General features: G+C 34.9%; 1 protein-coding gene across 5 annotated transcripts in view; it reads left to right on the top strand.

The window, feature by feature from the left end:
• Positions 1-17,402, top strand: part of LOC139690367 (uncharacterized) — a 38,102-nt gene that overhangs the window by 5,852 nt on the left and 14,848 nt on the right. For 4 of the 5 annotated variants that reach the window (XM_071587788.1, XM_071587786.1, XM_071587785.1 and 1 more), the window contains exons 3-5: positions 2,815-2,859; positions 11,462-11,508; positions 15,190-15,279. In XM_071587788.1, the coding sequence (XP_071443889.1) occupies positions 2,815-2,859; positions 11,462-11,508; positions 15,190-15,279 (182 nt within the window). The remainder of the gene's footprint in view (positions 1-2,814; positions 2,860-11,461; positions 11,509-15,189; positions 15,280-17,402) is intronic. The other variant, XM_071587789.1, reaches the window with a different exon arrangement.

The raw sequence follows: 17,402 nt of genomic DNA, 5'->3' as shown, positions 1-17,402 counted from the left end.
ATTATTCTGAAATTAATTTTGTCCATATATTCCATGTGTACTGAGTGAATTAATTGAAGTCACCAGTAATTGTTCTTAAATTTTTGCATTTATCTGCTCTTCTTCAGCATGGAGTGAAGTTCGTTTTGCTTTGAAGCAATACGAACTTCTTTATTGGCATGTATGTTGCGAGTCAATTTCCTTAAAGTCGAGGAACCTTGTTCATATGTGTAGGTATCTCGACCTCAATCATGGGTAGACATTTTCAGCTTCATTCTTGGAGCATTTTTATCCATTGTTTTATAGTTTTTTGTATTGCAAGATTTTTCTGTGTGCCCCTTTTATTCTTCATTTTCTTTGGGAAATTCACTCTTTAACTGCTGTTTGGCATTGCATTTTGTGAATGCTGTTTGAAGTGATTTCTTAGTTCTGTAGTCTCCACAAGTTTTCTGGTTTTTTAACCTGTTACATCCTATATACTACCTTGATCAAAATGTTCCCGGAATAACCACCGTGTGGCGCTCCCATCGTTCCAATTTGAGTTCTGTTTTTTTTGTTAAATTGGTACATCTGTTGTTGATATTCCCTTTAAATCTTAGTGTCATAACTTGACATTTGCAAAAGTTACGTAGCCAAGAGTACATCTATCTCTGTGTGTGTTGGCGATTTTTTACAATTGCAGAAATGGATTTAAATTTGCAACAACGAACTTGTATTAAATTTTGCGTAAAAAACGGATTTAGTGGCGCACGGACGTTGGAAATGTTGGAAAAGTGTTTCGGCAACGATTCTCTAAAAAAAACGGTCGTTTACCAGTGGCACGAGCGGTTCAGAAGTGGTCGTGAGTCAATCGAAGATGATGAACGCAGTGGCAGACCATCGACATCGAAAGTCGGTGAAAAAATTGATAAAGTAAAAGAAATGTTGGTCAATAACCGCAAATTAACCATCAGAGAAATAGCAGAGGACTTGAACATTGCCTATGGATCCGCCCAAGACATTGTGGTTAATGATTTGGGTTTCCGTCGTGTAGCAGCAAAGTTGGTGCCAAAAGACCTCAATTTCATGCAAAAAAGAGACCGTGTTGACGTCGCAAAAGACATGATTTGCGAGGCTGAATCCGATCCCACATTCATCAAAAGGATCATTACTGGAGACGAGACGTGGGTTTATGAGTACGACACGCAATCCAGACATCAGGCAAGTGAATGGCGTTCACCAAATGAGCCGAGACCAAAAAAACCACGTCGTTTTCAGTCAAAAAAGAAGGCAATGCTGACGGTTTTCATGGATTACAACGGTGTAGTGCATCATGAATTTTTGCCAGAAGGCCAGACAGTAAACAAAGAGTATTATTTGGGCGTTATGAGACGTTTGCGTGAAGCAATTCGCCGAAAGAGACCAGAAATGTGGGCAGAAAACTCGTGGATTTTGCACCATGATAACGCACCGTCGCACAGTGCTATCATTATTCGTAATTTTTTGACGAAAAATGCAACAAATACCATCCAACAGCCACCGAATTCACCTGATTTGGCTCCCTGTGACTTCTTTCTGTTCAATCGAGTTAAAAAACCATTACGGGGAACGCGTTTTAGCAGCCGAGAGGAAGTAATAGAAAAATCGCAGGAAGCACTGATGGACATACCGAAAACCGACCGTAACTTTTGCAAATGTCAAGTTATGACACTAAGATTTAAAGGGAATATCAACAACAGATGTACCAATTTAACAAAAAAAAACAGAACTCAAATCGGAACGATGGGAGCGGCACACGGTGGTTATTCCGGGAACTTTTTGATCAAGGTAGTATATCATTCATAGCCCTTTGCTTCTTATTTAGGCCTCTCCCATCTTACCTGGTGAGACTCATAGGTCCCAAGTGAAATTTGGAGATGCAGTTAATAACTAGCTCATTTAATCATCAGATATCTGTGAATGATTAATTTTTTAGTGATACAGGCCTACTTATTCAAAATAAGATTCTGTACATTCAATATTAGAGAGCTTTCTTATCCATCTGTCCCCAAGATATTTGAAAGAAAGTGGATTGTATTCGACTTTATTCGTGAGATTGGCAATTATAAGCCTGAAAATCTCAATGGTTGCATAAAGCTCACTTCCAGGATAAATGTGATATGATACATCGCTTGGAACAACCTCAACAGGCTAGGCTGTAATGATGTACATGTATGCTTATTGCATTAGAGCCAATTTCTTTCATGTGTAGGCTTATATTGCTTCATTTAATGATATTTCTACTAAGCTGATAATGCATGGCTAAAATGATTGCATGTGTCTAATTGTAAGTGATTATCTAAGCTTTATGATTATTCCTTTGCTTTGTGTATGGTTTTTGATTTATGTTACATTTTTTATAAACTTGCTTTGTCTGTACTTCAGCAAAAAATATCTGGCTTGCTTCGCCCAAAAAAATCTGGACTTAATGCTTAAAAGAGCATTTTGAAAGTTTTTTATGGTTAACCCTATTCAAGTAAATTGCCGTAGCTGCTAGACTAAGGTGCATCATTCAATGAGAGGTTTTCAAGCTCATGTATGCTGTATTTACACCATCGCTGCAAGATAAAATTGATATCAGATTGTATCATATTAATGTGAACTAATTTAAATGGTGTAAAATGAATTTTAACAGAAATAATATACTATACATCCTTAAATGCCTCTTAATACTGAAAACACCTTGGATCTGGTCTTTATTTGAGCTTTTATTAGGGCTTATATTTTCTCTTAACCATATTATTTATTCCTCAATATTAATTTGTTTCGTAGAGCAATTTTTTTGTTATGAGAAACTTTTTTATGTCTCTTATATAGATATGCTGTCTGCTGGTGCTCCACTCTCATTCAACATATTGAAAGGTAAGCTTGATTTTTGATTGGTTTTTCAGATAGAGAATTGTTGGATTTTCATACTTCTAAAAGTTGATGTATAATATGCAGGCAAAAGTTTCCTATTGCTCTTCAGTCTGGTAACCAATGAATTTTAGTCAACTCATTATTGTAGATTGGTCACTGACTTGAAGACTTATTTTCATTAGAGATATCTGCAATAATTTAATAGCACACTTTGTTATGACTGGATGTGACATATAAAAATTACGGTAGTGGTCTATCTCATGGTCAAGGGTTAGTAGGATCATTTTCTAATAATTTAAGTGACAGTTAATTTAGCTTTGTAATAAAATATAGGTATTAGAAAGAAATATGTGGTTGTGTTCAATGTTTGCAACATTCTTCTTTTGGTATCAGTGCTAAGTAATGAGAATATTACCAGTCAGTTACTTAAAATTCTTTCACATCTTCTCTATATGGCTTCATAGACTACATATATCTGATATTGGTACTCATAATCATTCATGCATTTCTGCTCAATGCATATAATGGTATTAACATTTCACATTGAGTGTTAATTTTCAGTCTCTTTAATTTGCATTATACAGGTATTTATTGTGTATTTAACACCAAACATAGTTAGTAATTGAAGCACTTGTCAATTATTTAACTTTACAGTATTTTAAGTGCTTAAGTGTTGTACAGCATGAATCTATATCAAACAAATTAAATTTATAAACACTGTTTATGGTGCCTTATGCCTTTTTTTCTGCAGATTATTTCTGACAATGTTTTTTTATTAAAGTTTCAGTGGAAACTATAAATGCACTTAGAATCCATTATTTACAATTGCTAATTCTATTAAGCTTAAATGGAAACTTTAACATCTATTTATTAGTCATTGAAACTTTATTGTGACTTTGAAGTTGATTCCATTCAGGTAAGTTTTAGTAGACTTTTTATCTTGGCTATATAAGTTTAAGCAAAGTATAGAGTGATGAAAGATTTGACTGTACTTCAGGTTAAGGAAAGCAAGGCTATACAACCATTTTATGTTAGGAACAAATGTCTGCTGGAGCTCTGAGTGGACAATGCCCAAAGTCAAAGATTAATGGGATATATTCTAGCATGTAAACCACAAACATAATGCCCAGGTCACAGCTATGTAGTAGTGCCAAAATTGGGTTTGGAACTTAATCTGGTCCTTTAATTTGAGGAGTCTAATCTTTCGTGACCCATGTAATTAATGTTTTGTGTGTGCATTGAAAACAAAAACAACATGTGCACTCAATGCACTCATTTATGTCCTTCGGCTGTGATACACACTATACAGTGATGCGACATTTTAAGTTAGGCATGAAAGTACCTTCTGTACATTGTCAAAATGCCAAGGATGATGCCTATTTGCATGGTAGAATGCCATCTTTGTCTTCCATTAATGTTGAATATTGGCCAAATGCAATTTTGCCCTGGCTTGTCCACTAACATTCTCATAATGTTCTGATGTACAGTCCAAGGAACTTAATGAGCCTAAATATGTGAAGCATCAATGTGTATTTCTCTCTAAATACATGCACATTGCTTACTTGGTTGGAAATTGCCACTATATGGATGTTGTGTAGCATCCAATTCATTTTATGATCAAGATTCAAGACCTGCCTGTGTTGACCTACTGTGCACTTGGCTATAACAGTGCATTTTTCAAATGTTTCATCACTAGATATATATTGCTAGATAACTTAAATGTTATAGAATACCTAATGTTATGGTTATAGTAGTAGTTGATTTAGACTTCCTAGTGTATTTTGCCCTATTGAAAATGGCTGGCTTAATGCCTTTTCATATAATTTTGCTGCTTTCCTCATTTTCCAATTAGTTGATTTTATGTATTCTTGCCACATAGTTATTCTCATGTATTTTTATGTGCCAATGCTCTTAATGAAATAACAGCATGTTTCTGGTGGCTGGATAAATTACTTTTCCTACAGCTTTGCTTCATTTAAATAACTTGCTATAGTCCAGTTTAGTTTAGAGAATGTCTTTTATAAAATAAATATGTTTTTGATTTGGAGGACATAAATTAACTTCAAACAAACAAGGATACCAGGAATTTCTGTGTATTGAATATTCGTGTTGAAAAGTTACAAAGCACTTTGTTCATTTAAATTAAAAAAATTGTGGTGAATATTTATGTCTATATAATTGTACATATAGTCTTTAAAACTACTTCGTGTAAAAGAAGGAAAGAATTGAGAGATCTATAAAAGCAGAAAGTATTGTATCAACAAATTTATCCAGTATTGTATTTTAATACAGGCATGTTAACAAAACTAGGTGAAGTGTAGTAGATGTTAACAATATGCCTGTGAATGAAATAGTGTGTTGGGTCTAAAGTTCATTTTATATGAAATAGAGAAACATTTCAAGCTTGGGTTGTCATTTTATTCCATAGAAATCATTGATGCTCATTTCAGTAATAAAAATGCTTGATTATGCAGCTTTAAAAAAAAATTGACATTTGAGAAATATCCTTTTACACATCTTTTGTACACCAACTCTCTGTTTTATATTGATCAAGTCCCCAGGATATCCAAAACATAACAACCAATTAACTGTGTTACATTTCCTCTCCCTTACAAGTCAGATTTATTATATGGTTATTGCAACTTTTACCTAAATAATACTTGAGAGTATTCATCATAAAATGTTATTGAAGCCCTTTTTAATCCCTCTGATTGTCTTAATTGTTAATTTAAGTTTAACCTCCTTTAGAGTTTTACTTGTGGTTGTAACAATGCAGTAGGAGAAGGCTGGGGCAGTGAACATGGGTTATCTGGGGTTTCCTATTGGGATTACCTTGAATTGGTTGACTCTTGGCTCAGAAGTCTACCCTCCACTTGTTAATCCCCCCGATTGGATTCAAGTAGTACTCAAAATTGATCAAGTTTCTTCAACTGATTTCCCCCTCAGCTTGAGCTACCTATGATAGTGTTTCATTTCTTTAAATGACAGTTGTGGGCTCAGCATTTTGAAATTTTTTTCTCAAGTCATACTCTTGTTTTCCTTGTCAGTCTTTCTTTTAATCCAAGGTTGTGATTTGATGTTTCCGCAGTTTAAATGGCTTTTCTTCTTTAGATATGACTTTATCAGGTCCAATTGTGTTTGAATGTGGTTGCCAATAAATAACTCTCCTGGAAATCTACTGCATTTCTTGGTTCTCATGTTTCATTATGCCATCAAAATTGTTGAATATTATATCCCCTATCATTCCCGCCAAACCCTGATTATATACTTATAAATTGTTCTACTGATCCTTTTGTCTCGGGTTAATAAGGAGTTGATCTCAAATTGTGGATAGCATTTCTGCAGCAAAAAAATTAGACTTTCTCTTAGATAAATTTTTGTCTATACCCTAATGATATTTGGCATACCATAATTTATGAGCCACACTCATGGCCTTTCAATCATAATGGACCTGTTAGTTGATCCTATAGTTACAACCTCAGCCCACTTGGAGTAGGTATCAATGGTAATTGGCCACATTGACCCCCGGGGTGTACTCCAAGAATGCAGATGTAGTACAGGATGTTTTGTGCAGTTTTCTTGGCTCTATTTGACAAAGGATTGTAGTCCTCCACTTGTGGTTACAGTACATAATAACACCCCAATGTGTACATGACAGCCTGAGTGGCTCTCATGAAATACCTCCAGAATTCTGGAGGTTCTTTGGGATTACCAATTGGAAGTTATTCCTATTGTGTATGGCAAGTTTTTCACCATTAAGGTTCCAAACTATCATCATCTTCTAAATATGTAATGCTTAACGCTCAACAAAGTTAAATCTTTTTCTGTACATGTACTTAGAATGGTGTCATCAAGTTCCAAAACAAACCTTGAGTTTGAGACGTTTGAGTCTACAGAATGTGCAATCTACTTGATTGCACATTCTGTAGACTCAAATGCCTCCTGTTGATGTCTTTACACCAATAAATTCAAAGTTTATTGATTTGACCTCTTTGGATCACATTATCTTTTCCATTCTATGAACCCTCTGAAGTTTCCTGGCTTTAACTGGTGGTGCTCAAGGCCCACCATAACTATTTAGCTGCCGGTGTTATTTCTAGCTTTTGTTCCCTAGTTTCCTCCATACCTCTGGGGTCAAACCCAATCTTATTTATCTTTCCGTTAAGTTCAACATTGATTAAGGCTAGGCTGAGGTTTCAATTTTTTCTTCAATAAATATCTGTTCTATCAGTCAACTCATTTTTTGTCTTGGTGCCATTATAGTATAATAGTAACTCAGTGGAAAGTCAAAAACAGTTATGGTGAGTAAAATTAAGCTGAACAGAAAAAAACTAAACTATACAAATCAATTGTTGAAATTTTAGAAGAAAGAAAAACAAACTATTTTACAACTGAACTGGCAAAACGAAAATGTAATACTTAAACTAACTGAAGTCAAATTTGCTGGGAAATCCGCAGTTCCAACTTGAGTAAATAAATGGTCTAGTTAAAATCAACATAGAATTTGTTGTAAATCAACAGATGCATTTTAAACCCAAAACAGATAAAAGGCATTAAGTATTTCAAAATCTGTTTGTTTCATGATGAGTTATTCATTGTTGCTGTAGCTGTTTTCACAGAACATATGTCATACCAATTTTCACTATGAATTCATAACATTTTCAGATGTTTCTAATTATAATCTTTCTGATGAAAGACAATACCATAGATATTATGATTGTTTGACCAAAAGCAAGCTTTGCAAGAGAACATTGAAACATTTGACAAACTATTTCCATGTTTGTTCTCATGGCATATTGCAGTGTTAATCATCTCATTGCGTTTTAAATGGAAAGAATATTCTTTCGTGCTATCAAAACTTCGTATTTTATCAGCATTTTAAGGGAAATGGCCAAACCTATGCAAAATTAGGAAACGACTCGTGAAAACCACTTCTGTGGCTCTTGCAGTTCTTGAGTTATGAGTGGAATTGCATAGTGACTCTGGGCACATAGACAAGGTGCATTTAATTCATAGACAACTTCTTATTTCTAATGCCAGTCTTTCAAATTATTGCCGTCTCTTAGCCTTGCTTCATGGGCCCACAATGCATTTTCTTTTTCCTTGGTTGATCCTATAAGATATTTTGTGGACTTGTTACTCCTGAAAATTCACATCTAGTCTCTGTCTGCTTTTTTGATGCTACAAAATTGAAGACTTCTAAATTCAGATAGTTATCACCCGTTGTTGATGCCCTCCCCTAAAATTCAGCTGTTTAACTCCATTGACGAAACTCACATAATTGTCGCCAGTGTGTCAAGTTACCTATCTGACCTAGGTGATTTAGTCTAAAACAACGGTGGTTCCTGTCTCACCATTCACTCTGTATGCTTTACGAATCTCAAGCATTGTAACAAATCAGATTATTGGTGGTTGAAATAAGATACCTCCTGTGGTGACTATGTCATTGAATGCTTCAGAATGTGGCTCTTTTGATGTAAAAAAGATTTCAAAAGTAATGTAGTTCATCTTGCCCCACATATAATGGTATTAACAATTTATGAACTTCTTTCCACAGGATGTTGTTTCTGTTCCATATTTAGGCCCTTAACAGTGATTCAAAATGGTGTATGTAGTAATCTCATGAGATATTATGTAAAATATTGTTTAACCTCCTATCAATTATCTCATGGGTTAGCCTGGCATTGTTTCTTGAGGCCTTGTTTGGTCTCTCTTGATCCAATCAGTTTGGTTCTACCTTCCTATTTGTTTGTGATCATGTTGATCATCTGTATTAGTATCCCTTCTGATTCTAACGGAAACGATTTATCCTTGTCTGTTTACGTAACTTTTGAATTGGTTATTGGAGAATACTACCTTGATCAAAAAGTTCCCGGAATAACCACCGTGTGGCGCTCCCATCGTTCCGATTTGAGTTCTGTTTTTTTTGTTAAATTGGTACATCTGTTGTTGATATTCCCCCGCAAATGACCTCAGCTGTCGGTCGCCCCCCCTCAAAACTACTACTACTTGGAAAAGTAACTCCTCAACAATACATTTTTTTTCCCCACCAGCTGTACAAGGGGCCTAAGAGCTTGAAGAAAATTACATTTAATGCATTTTATTCTGAAGTCCTATGTTGGTCATATTTTTTATTGAAGTAGTAATCTTTTTGTTCATGTTTTCCTATAAAATCACTTGGCTGACCTATAATAGTTACATTGGTGAATTGGTGGTGATGGGTGACCATTTCTTATCGATTATGACTTAAGTATTTCATAATGTATTTTCGTGTCAGTTCTTGTTTGTTTTAATAATGCCTAATGAGCTGGATATCCAATTAATGGCATATACTCACAGTTCCAAACTTTATTTGTCCTGCATAGTGATGTGCAAATGTTACTTGAGAAATTGGGAATTCTGATTATTAAAGATGTTTGCAACTGCCTAATAAGGTCGGTTGAACCTGAAATACTAATGTGTGTTTAGGTTTAAGGATGAGATATTAAAAAAATCATTTGATAAAAATTGGTTTTTTATTCGGGAAGTAAAAATCATGTAAGCAGGCAACTGTAAGTAAATAGAGGGTGAAAATTGATTCTGATTTAAGAATTTGTTCTTATACATGGTATAACAAGTTACAATCCAATAAGAATTAGAACTGCCATTCGGCATGTGAATAGCTTTTCTCCTCAGCAAATGGTTTTGTGGATTTATGGCACATTCCTATTAATTTAAGCCGACTAATTATTACTTTTTGTTAACTTTCACCTTTATTTGCTGAACAATAAGTAATGGCTACTATAGGCATTTTTAGAATAAATCTTACCATCTAAAGGTTTAAAAGATAATTTACGATTCATATATTTGTAACTGTAATTATCTGCTTAAATATTTGCAATTTTACCAAGAGCAAAAGTAGGATTTCTTGAAAGGGTGATTAATATACCTACCAAAAGTTGCATGAAAAATAATTGTGAGTTTACTCTGACAGTATTAAGCATTATACAGTCAAAATAAATTAGATGTTCTACATATCCCAAGCCATATGGCTGTAACATAATACTTTCTTATTTTAATGAGTACAGTGAATGTTGTCAACATAGCCATGCCTTTGTTTTCCCAGATTTTTTATTGAAAAAATAAAATGATTCCAAATTCCAGTCTTAGAGTTCAAACCATCTTGGATTTTTTTGTTTTTATCAACAGTGAGGTAATAGTGTAACTTCCCAAAAACATGCCTGAAATCGGAAAATAAAAATATCTGAAAGCCTAGGTTATTTCCAAATTGTCTTATAGTTATGTCAATACAACTTGTTGTCATGGTGTGAGACTTCTTAATTTATTATCCACTCTACTTAGGTGTTTTTATGATGGTATTCGCATCTGCGTCGAATCCTGTAATGGTGTCTGGAAGATATCTTGGAATATGTTTACTTGAAATTTATGGAAAAAGTCATGTCATTTTTTTTCAGCCACTTTGAAGATATCATATTATAATGCGTCCTTGTTTCAGTATGTAAAGATGCAGCAGCAGATTGCTTGTGAATATTGGGAGGGGTGATGGAGGAGGGTGGTGTAGGACAGTTACAATATAGGAAGTAGAATCATGTGGTTTGTTATAGAATTTTCCTTCACTAAAAGCTATGAGACTACCTTATTCATATAATAACTCAGTTTTAATTATACATACCCTTACTATGAAACTGTCAATTATTTATTTATATGGTATGTTTAAGCGGTAGAGACAAAACATATTCTTAAATGTGGTGAATTCATAATGTAAATATGATAATCAGTTGAATTGTATTTGTTTTAAGTTGTGGCTGTTATCTCTCTAACTTGCCATGTTTTAAGTAACCATTTTTTAATTTTAAAAAATATGTATTGAACCTCTGTTGAAGGTCATAATATAAATTGATGTATGTATAATCACCAAAAATAAATTGCAGTGCCAAAAGGTAGTTTTACATGTAAAGTGAAGCCTTGTGTTCTGTCCATTGGCCATATTGGTTGAAGTAAAATTGGCGGTTTGGTCAGCATTTTTGCTAAAACATGCTCTTTCTGTAAACTATTGTAAAATGAATGGTATCAATTTGATATCTCAAAAGCACTTATTCTATGATAATCAATTGGTATTCCTCATTACACTGATGCAGTTCACTTAAGTGTGTTGAAGTACATTAATTGCTGAATAGTTACTCTTACTCCTAGCCTTTTATGGGAAATTGGAAAAATATCTGAATGTGGCCTAAGGAAGCTCAGTTTATGAACTAATTGCATAATTTCAAGTGTGACACCTGTTTGTATAGAGTTGGTACATCATCAAGCTCAGTCTAGTTTTAGTGGTGCCTGACATTGTGAAGACAAAGTTTAGGAGAGCAGTTGTTGAAATATTTTGGACTTGTATTGAATTTGTAAGAAGGATCGAATAATTTCATTGTATGATGTTGCTGTGTAATTATCATTGTAATGGTATACGCAGTCATTCTAATATGACCAATTCACAATCATAGTTGCTTCACTTTTTTATGTGTGGTGCATATTTTTTTGTAATAACCCACATTTTCAGGGTATGACTTTTCATCTTAGGTTGCTTCCTCAAATTTGTTTTTATTTTTTACAGAACGGCTCAAGTCAACTGGTTCCTCTGGATCGTCAACGGGAACTAGTGTAAGTAGAAAAAATTTGTTCCTCTGGTCCAACCTGTGCAGGTACATGTTAACATATTTAAATTCCTTGATAGTGAAGTAGACATTCCATATATTGATCTTCACCATTAACAAATCAATGTATGCATCCATTTTTCTAATTTTGATAAAGATATTCTTTGTAAGCATTTCAAATTTCCTTTAAATTTATTTTAGTAGGTGTAACTAACTATAAACCTGCTTTTTCCCAATTGATATTATTTTATGAGGGCCAGTGTATACTTCCACGATTAATTCTTTAATAGATTATTATTCTTATAATTCTTGATGGCTGGGTCATGAGAATAATTGTCCTAAAATTTTCAAATTCCATCTTTCCTTTTTTTTTGTATAGAAATAATTGAATTCTTATGAAGTCCATCACTATATCTCCTTTCATACAAATATCATACAAAGTTTTGTAGCTGTATCAAAGGTTTATTTCCAGAATTTATCACTGGCACCAAGAATATTTTGTCAATACTTAGGTGCCCTTTTGCACTTAAATTATTCACTGAGGTATCAAATTTAGATGTGAGAATGTTGTCTTCCCTCTCATCATCAGTATCCTCTTCTTCCTGTAGTCCAGGTGCATTTCTTTTCCATCGTAACTATTCTCCAAATATTCTTTCTATAATGTTTCTTTTGTCTATATCATCCATCAGACTATCCTTATTTCTACCAGAAATGGCATTAACCTTTGCTCTGCATCCATTAAAGTGATTTCATTGTTCTGTTAGCTTCTTTAGATTTTCCTTGATTGAACCTATGTTGCTCTTCTTCACACAGATTCATGTTGCTTTTAATGCCTTTCAGCTGATTGCAATTTTTAATCATTTAGCATTGTTCCCTTCCCGAGCCCTTTTATTTTGTGCTAGCTTTTACCTTCTGCAAGGTGCAGATGTGTGTGAAATATGGTTTATTTTTTACAGTTTTCCTTTAATTTACAGTTTTTTCACCACCCATGAATTAAGATTTCATATCTTGCCATCTTTCTTCAATTGATACTGCATTCTAAGTCTTTCCATTACTTCAATTGTTGCATATAAGAATGCCATTTGTTCATTCTCTTTCAATATTTCTATCTGTTATTGTTATTTATTGTTTTATTTGGCTGTTTGACTTAAAGATCGCATTTCATTAAACCTAGATTATAGTCCGTGTTGATATCTCACCCCCTGGTAGCATTTCCATTCCTTTATTTGAATTCTAAATGTCTAAATCCCCGTTATATCAATTTGATATCTTCTTACATCTCCTGCCATCTTCCTCATTTACCATCGACATGAGTGAATTTCAAAAAATATTTTTGCTGCCTTTAATGTGTTCTGTTCACAGAACACCAAAAACCTTTATCATTTTTGTTTCTCTAGTCTAGATCTTTGTATTGTTTTACATCATAAGCTTCCTCTGACCTGCGCATTCCAGTGTCTGATTATAATTCAAATTTTTTATTCTAGCATAATCATCATACACATACTCCACTTTTTCACTGTCAGATTTGATTGTTGGCAAATAAACTTTCATCGTATCGGAGGAAATTTTTCATTCGTAATGTGGCATGTTATGGTGTCCTCTCCTTCATTTCCCTTATCTGTACCAGTGTGAACTCCATCATACTTATTGCTTCAGAAATCTCTTTCAGGCCATTTCATTTTATTACAACAAAGATTTGTAAGTCTTGTGTAATTGTTATTACAGCTGTTGTGAAATGAGCATTTTTCTACTTACTGCTGTTTTCACCAAGATCCATCCGCCAAATTGTGCCACTTAGGTTATATAGTATTTGATAGATCTTTCAGAACATCTTACCCAAGAATGGGCTTGGTATGACCATCAATTGTCCATGATGGCTAATTCGTGGAGTACACTCACTTATTTTGCGGTTAATCTGCAGATGTAGAGGAGACAATCACAATGCAATGCATGCATTTGATGGCATATAGATCAGCCACAAGATTTTTTTTGGCTGAGATATTTTGTCGATTTATTTGTCCTTACACAGTATGAATGCTACTCTTTGAGTATAAAACCCTTGGTTGAGCTCCACCGTTTTGCCTCCTGTTTTAATTTTGTTCTTGTGTGTTGTGTGAAGAACGCTAGTGGTAGTTGTTGCATCTCTGGCACTGACTTTCAGGTGAAAACTTATGATACCACCCCTTCCTCCCTCCCCCTCCACATCCCTTCCCTACTGCTAAGCTCTTTGTGCTTGATTAACCCCATATACTACCTTGATCAAAAAGTTCCCGGAATAACCACCGTGTGGCGCTCCCATCGTTCCGATTTGAGTTCTGTTTTTTTGTTAAATTGGTACATCTGTTGTTGATATTCCCTTTAAATCTTAGTGTCATAACTTGACATTTGCAAAAGTTACGGTCGGTTTTCGGTATGTCCATCAGTGCTTCCTGCGATTTTTCCATTACTTCCTCTCGGCTGCTAAAACGCGTTCCCCGTAATGGTTTTTTAACTCGATTGAACAGAAAGAAGTCACAGGGAGCCAAATCAGGTGAATTCGGTGGCTGTTGGATGGTATTTGTTGCATTTTTCGTCAAAAAATTACGAATAATGATAGCACTGTGCGACGGTGCGTTATCATGGTGCAAAATCCACGAGTTTTCTGCCCACATTTCTGGTCTCTTTCGGCGAATTGCTTCACGCAAACGTCTCATAACGCCCAAATAATACTCTTTGTTTACTGTCTGGCCTTCTGGCAAAAATTCATGATGCACTACACCGTTGTAATCCATGAAAACCGTCAGCATTGCCTTCTTTTTTGACTGAAAACGACGTGGTTTTTTTGGTCTCGGCTCATTTGGTGAACGCCATTCACTTGCCTGATGTCTGGATTGCGTGTCGTACTCATAAACCCACGTCTCGTCTCCAGTAATGATCCTTTTGATGAATGTGGGATCGGATTCAGCCTCGCAAATCATGTCTTTTGCGACGTCAACACGGTCTCTTTTTTGCATGAAATTGAGGTCTTTTGGCACCAACTTTGCTGCTACACGACGGAAACCCAAATCATTAACCACAATGTCTTGGGCGGATCCATAGGCAATGTTCAAGTCCTCTGCTATTTCTCTGATGGTTAATTTGCGGTTATTGACCAACATTTCTTTTACTTTATCAATTTTTTCACCGACTTTCGATGTCGATGGTCTGCCACTGCGTTCATCATCTTCAATTGACTCACGACCACTTCTGAACCGCTCGTGCCACTGGTAAACGACCGTTTTTTTTAGAGAATCGTTGCCGAAACACTTTTCCAACATTTCCAACGTCCGTGCGCCACTAAATCCGTTTTTTACGCAAAATTTAATACAAGTTCGTTGTTGCAAATTTAAATCCATTTCTGAAATTGTAAAAAATCGCCAACACACACAGAGATAGATGTACTCTTGGCTACGTAACTTTTGCAAATGTCAAGTTATGACACTAAGATTTAAAGGGAATATCAACAACAGATGTACCAATTTAACAAAAAAAACAGAACTCAAATCGGAACGATGGGAGCGCCACACGGTGGTTATTCCGGGAACTTTTTGTTCAAGGTAGTATGCTAAATTATGTAAAGTGAATTCATGCATTTCCTGGGGCAATTATCTCTGCATGTGTATTAATAATAAAAACAAATAACTGAATTATTTCCATGTTTTTTTTGCAGAAGGATTCATCTGCCAATCAAAGTCCTTTCGTAGCTTCTCCTCATGGACATCCTGGCTTCAACCCTCAGAAAGTTGGCAAGGGCATTGGGGTAATATTTTTATGCATACCTATTTTTTGCATGTAGCAAGTATCCAGTAATTTGGGAATACATTAAGAAATTAGTGTAAGTGTTGTGCTGTGAACTGATTCTTCTTGGTGTCTGTCTCCTGTGAAGCACTTTATAAGGGTAAATTTATGCATGCATTAATTTGCAACATTATGAAATATCTATCTATTCATAACTTTATGTTCAGTTGCGACTCAATTTCTATAACATTCTCATTTTTCTAAGATTATCTGTTGTTTCTTTTTTGTACAATTGCATCCATCAGTCATTAATGGATCGGGTAAACAGTGCAGTTCAGAGCACACTACTGTCCTCTAAACCATTTTAACTTACTTTGGGCCAAAAGATTCTCTACTTAATGCCATTTTGGTTTTATCTTTTCTTGGACATCTTACCTCCAATCCATTGCCACTACATTTTGATCGAGACTATTTTTGTCCTCATTAACTTGGAAATGTTAATCAATTGTAAATTAGTATTTTAGGAGTCAAGTTCAAGATCTATAAAGTAATTTAAATGGAAGTTTGAGGGAAGCTGTATTATCAGTCTTTCTAAAAATTAGGAGCGAAATAGTTTCAGCAACATAAATAATATGTATATATATATTTCATTCAACAAGTATCAGTTTACATTTTTGGTTGATAGAATTGGCATTAGTGTTATGTCCTACTGCACCTACATTACTGCTGCATTTTTGATTCATTTGCCTTCTTCTATATATTACTCCAATGAAACTTCTTTTCACCGACTTTTTAAATAATTATGTCTGTTTTATCAATGGGTAACTCCTTGCCTTAAGAAACATGGCTGCCAATACAGGGTTTTTCTGTTAGTTAAGTAATGCTAACTCCACATTAATGACTGTGGTCAGGTAGATAATTGATTGTGGTAAATCCCTGGCAATTACAAATACTGTATTTAGATGGGAGGTTATATCTCTGCTTCCTCTTGGCCACTGATCATCATCCTAGCACATTTTGTTGTGAGCATGGATGCACTTGAATGGTTCTTTCAAGCAAATTTCACCATTGTTGAAAAGAAATTAGTAGTTTAAAGGTAATTATTAGGCCTAAATGATATTTTTCTCTCTTCAAATTTTAAGTTTTGTGAAGAAATGAGGTTACTTAAATGTCTCCAAAAGTTGCAGTCTCAGGAATGAAGTGTTTCTCTGCCACCAAAGAGTGAGTTGACACGTTAGGCCCACTTCAGGAATGAATTGATCAAAGACTGCATTTGAGTGTATAATGTATATAGATGCAGGACCTTCTTTCTTTCCGAAACCTCTCATCAGCAGGTAGTCTTACGAAATATATTTTTTATCTAATGCTAATATGTTAAAATCAAAAGTCAAGCAAGAGGTTCCTGCACTCTTAACACCAATTCAATAGGCCATTTTAATGTTTCAGTTGCTTAAATGAAACTTTTTGAAAGAATCCTTCTAGCTGAGTAGAAAGTATTTCTTCGGAAGGGTGGGCACTATTTTTATTATTGTTGATGAACAAAAGGCATGGTTTTAAGTTATTATTAGGAAATATTATTTTTAAAAGTGTAAATCATGAATTAAATTAGGTTAAAAACTTATGTAATGGGGTATGCTTTTTCTGCTTCTCATAGCCTCCCTTATTCTAAGCACTGAGATGCTTCCATCATTTAAGCAGAAAGTATGTGGGAATTCTCCTACCTCAGCTGTATGGATTACAAGGGATGTCACCATTTCAATGCAACAATTTCAGAGCGTAAAAATCATTCGCCTTGACTGGGGCTCGAACCCAGATCCCTCAATATCCGGTCGAGTGCTTTAGCCACTTAAGCTACCGAGGCGTCCTCTTAAACTCTGAAATTTTGGGGCTTTTAAAGGAACTAGATGTTATGACGAAATACCGTACATACAATGTCACATGTATTCGTAGTCGTGCGCGAGGCGCCACTGTCCACGGAGGTTAAAGCCAACTTTTAAACACGTATGGTGTTTTCCCTTTGACAAATTCCAAAGAAACTGCGGGAGATGCCGCAACAGTAACTTTTAACGGAGTCATCCGCTAATGTGCATTTCAATGCAACAATTTCAGAGCGTAAAAATCATTCGCCTTGACTGGGACTCGAAC

The sequence above is a fragment of the Hetaerina americana genome, unplaced genomic scaffold (genome assembly GCF_022747635.1).
Source record: "Hetaerina americana unplaced genomic scaffold, ioHetAmer1.1.p SCAF_3, whole genome shotgun sequence".
Taxonomy (NCBI): Eukaryota; Metazoa; Arthropoda; class Insecta; order Odonata; family Calopterygidae; genus Hetaerina; species Hetaerina americana.
The sequence above is the reverse complement of the archived record's forward strand: the minus strand, read 5'-3'. Positions and strand labels throughout refer to the sequence as shown.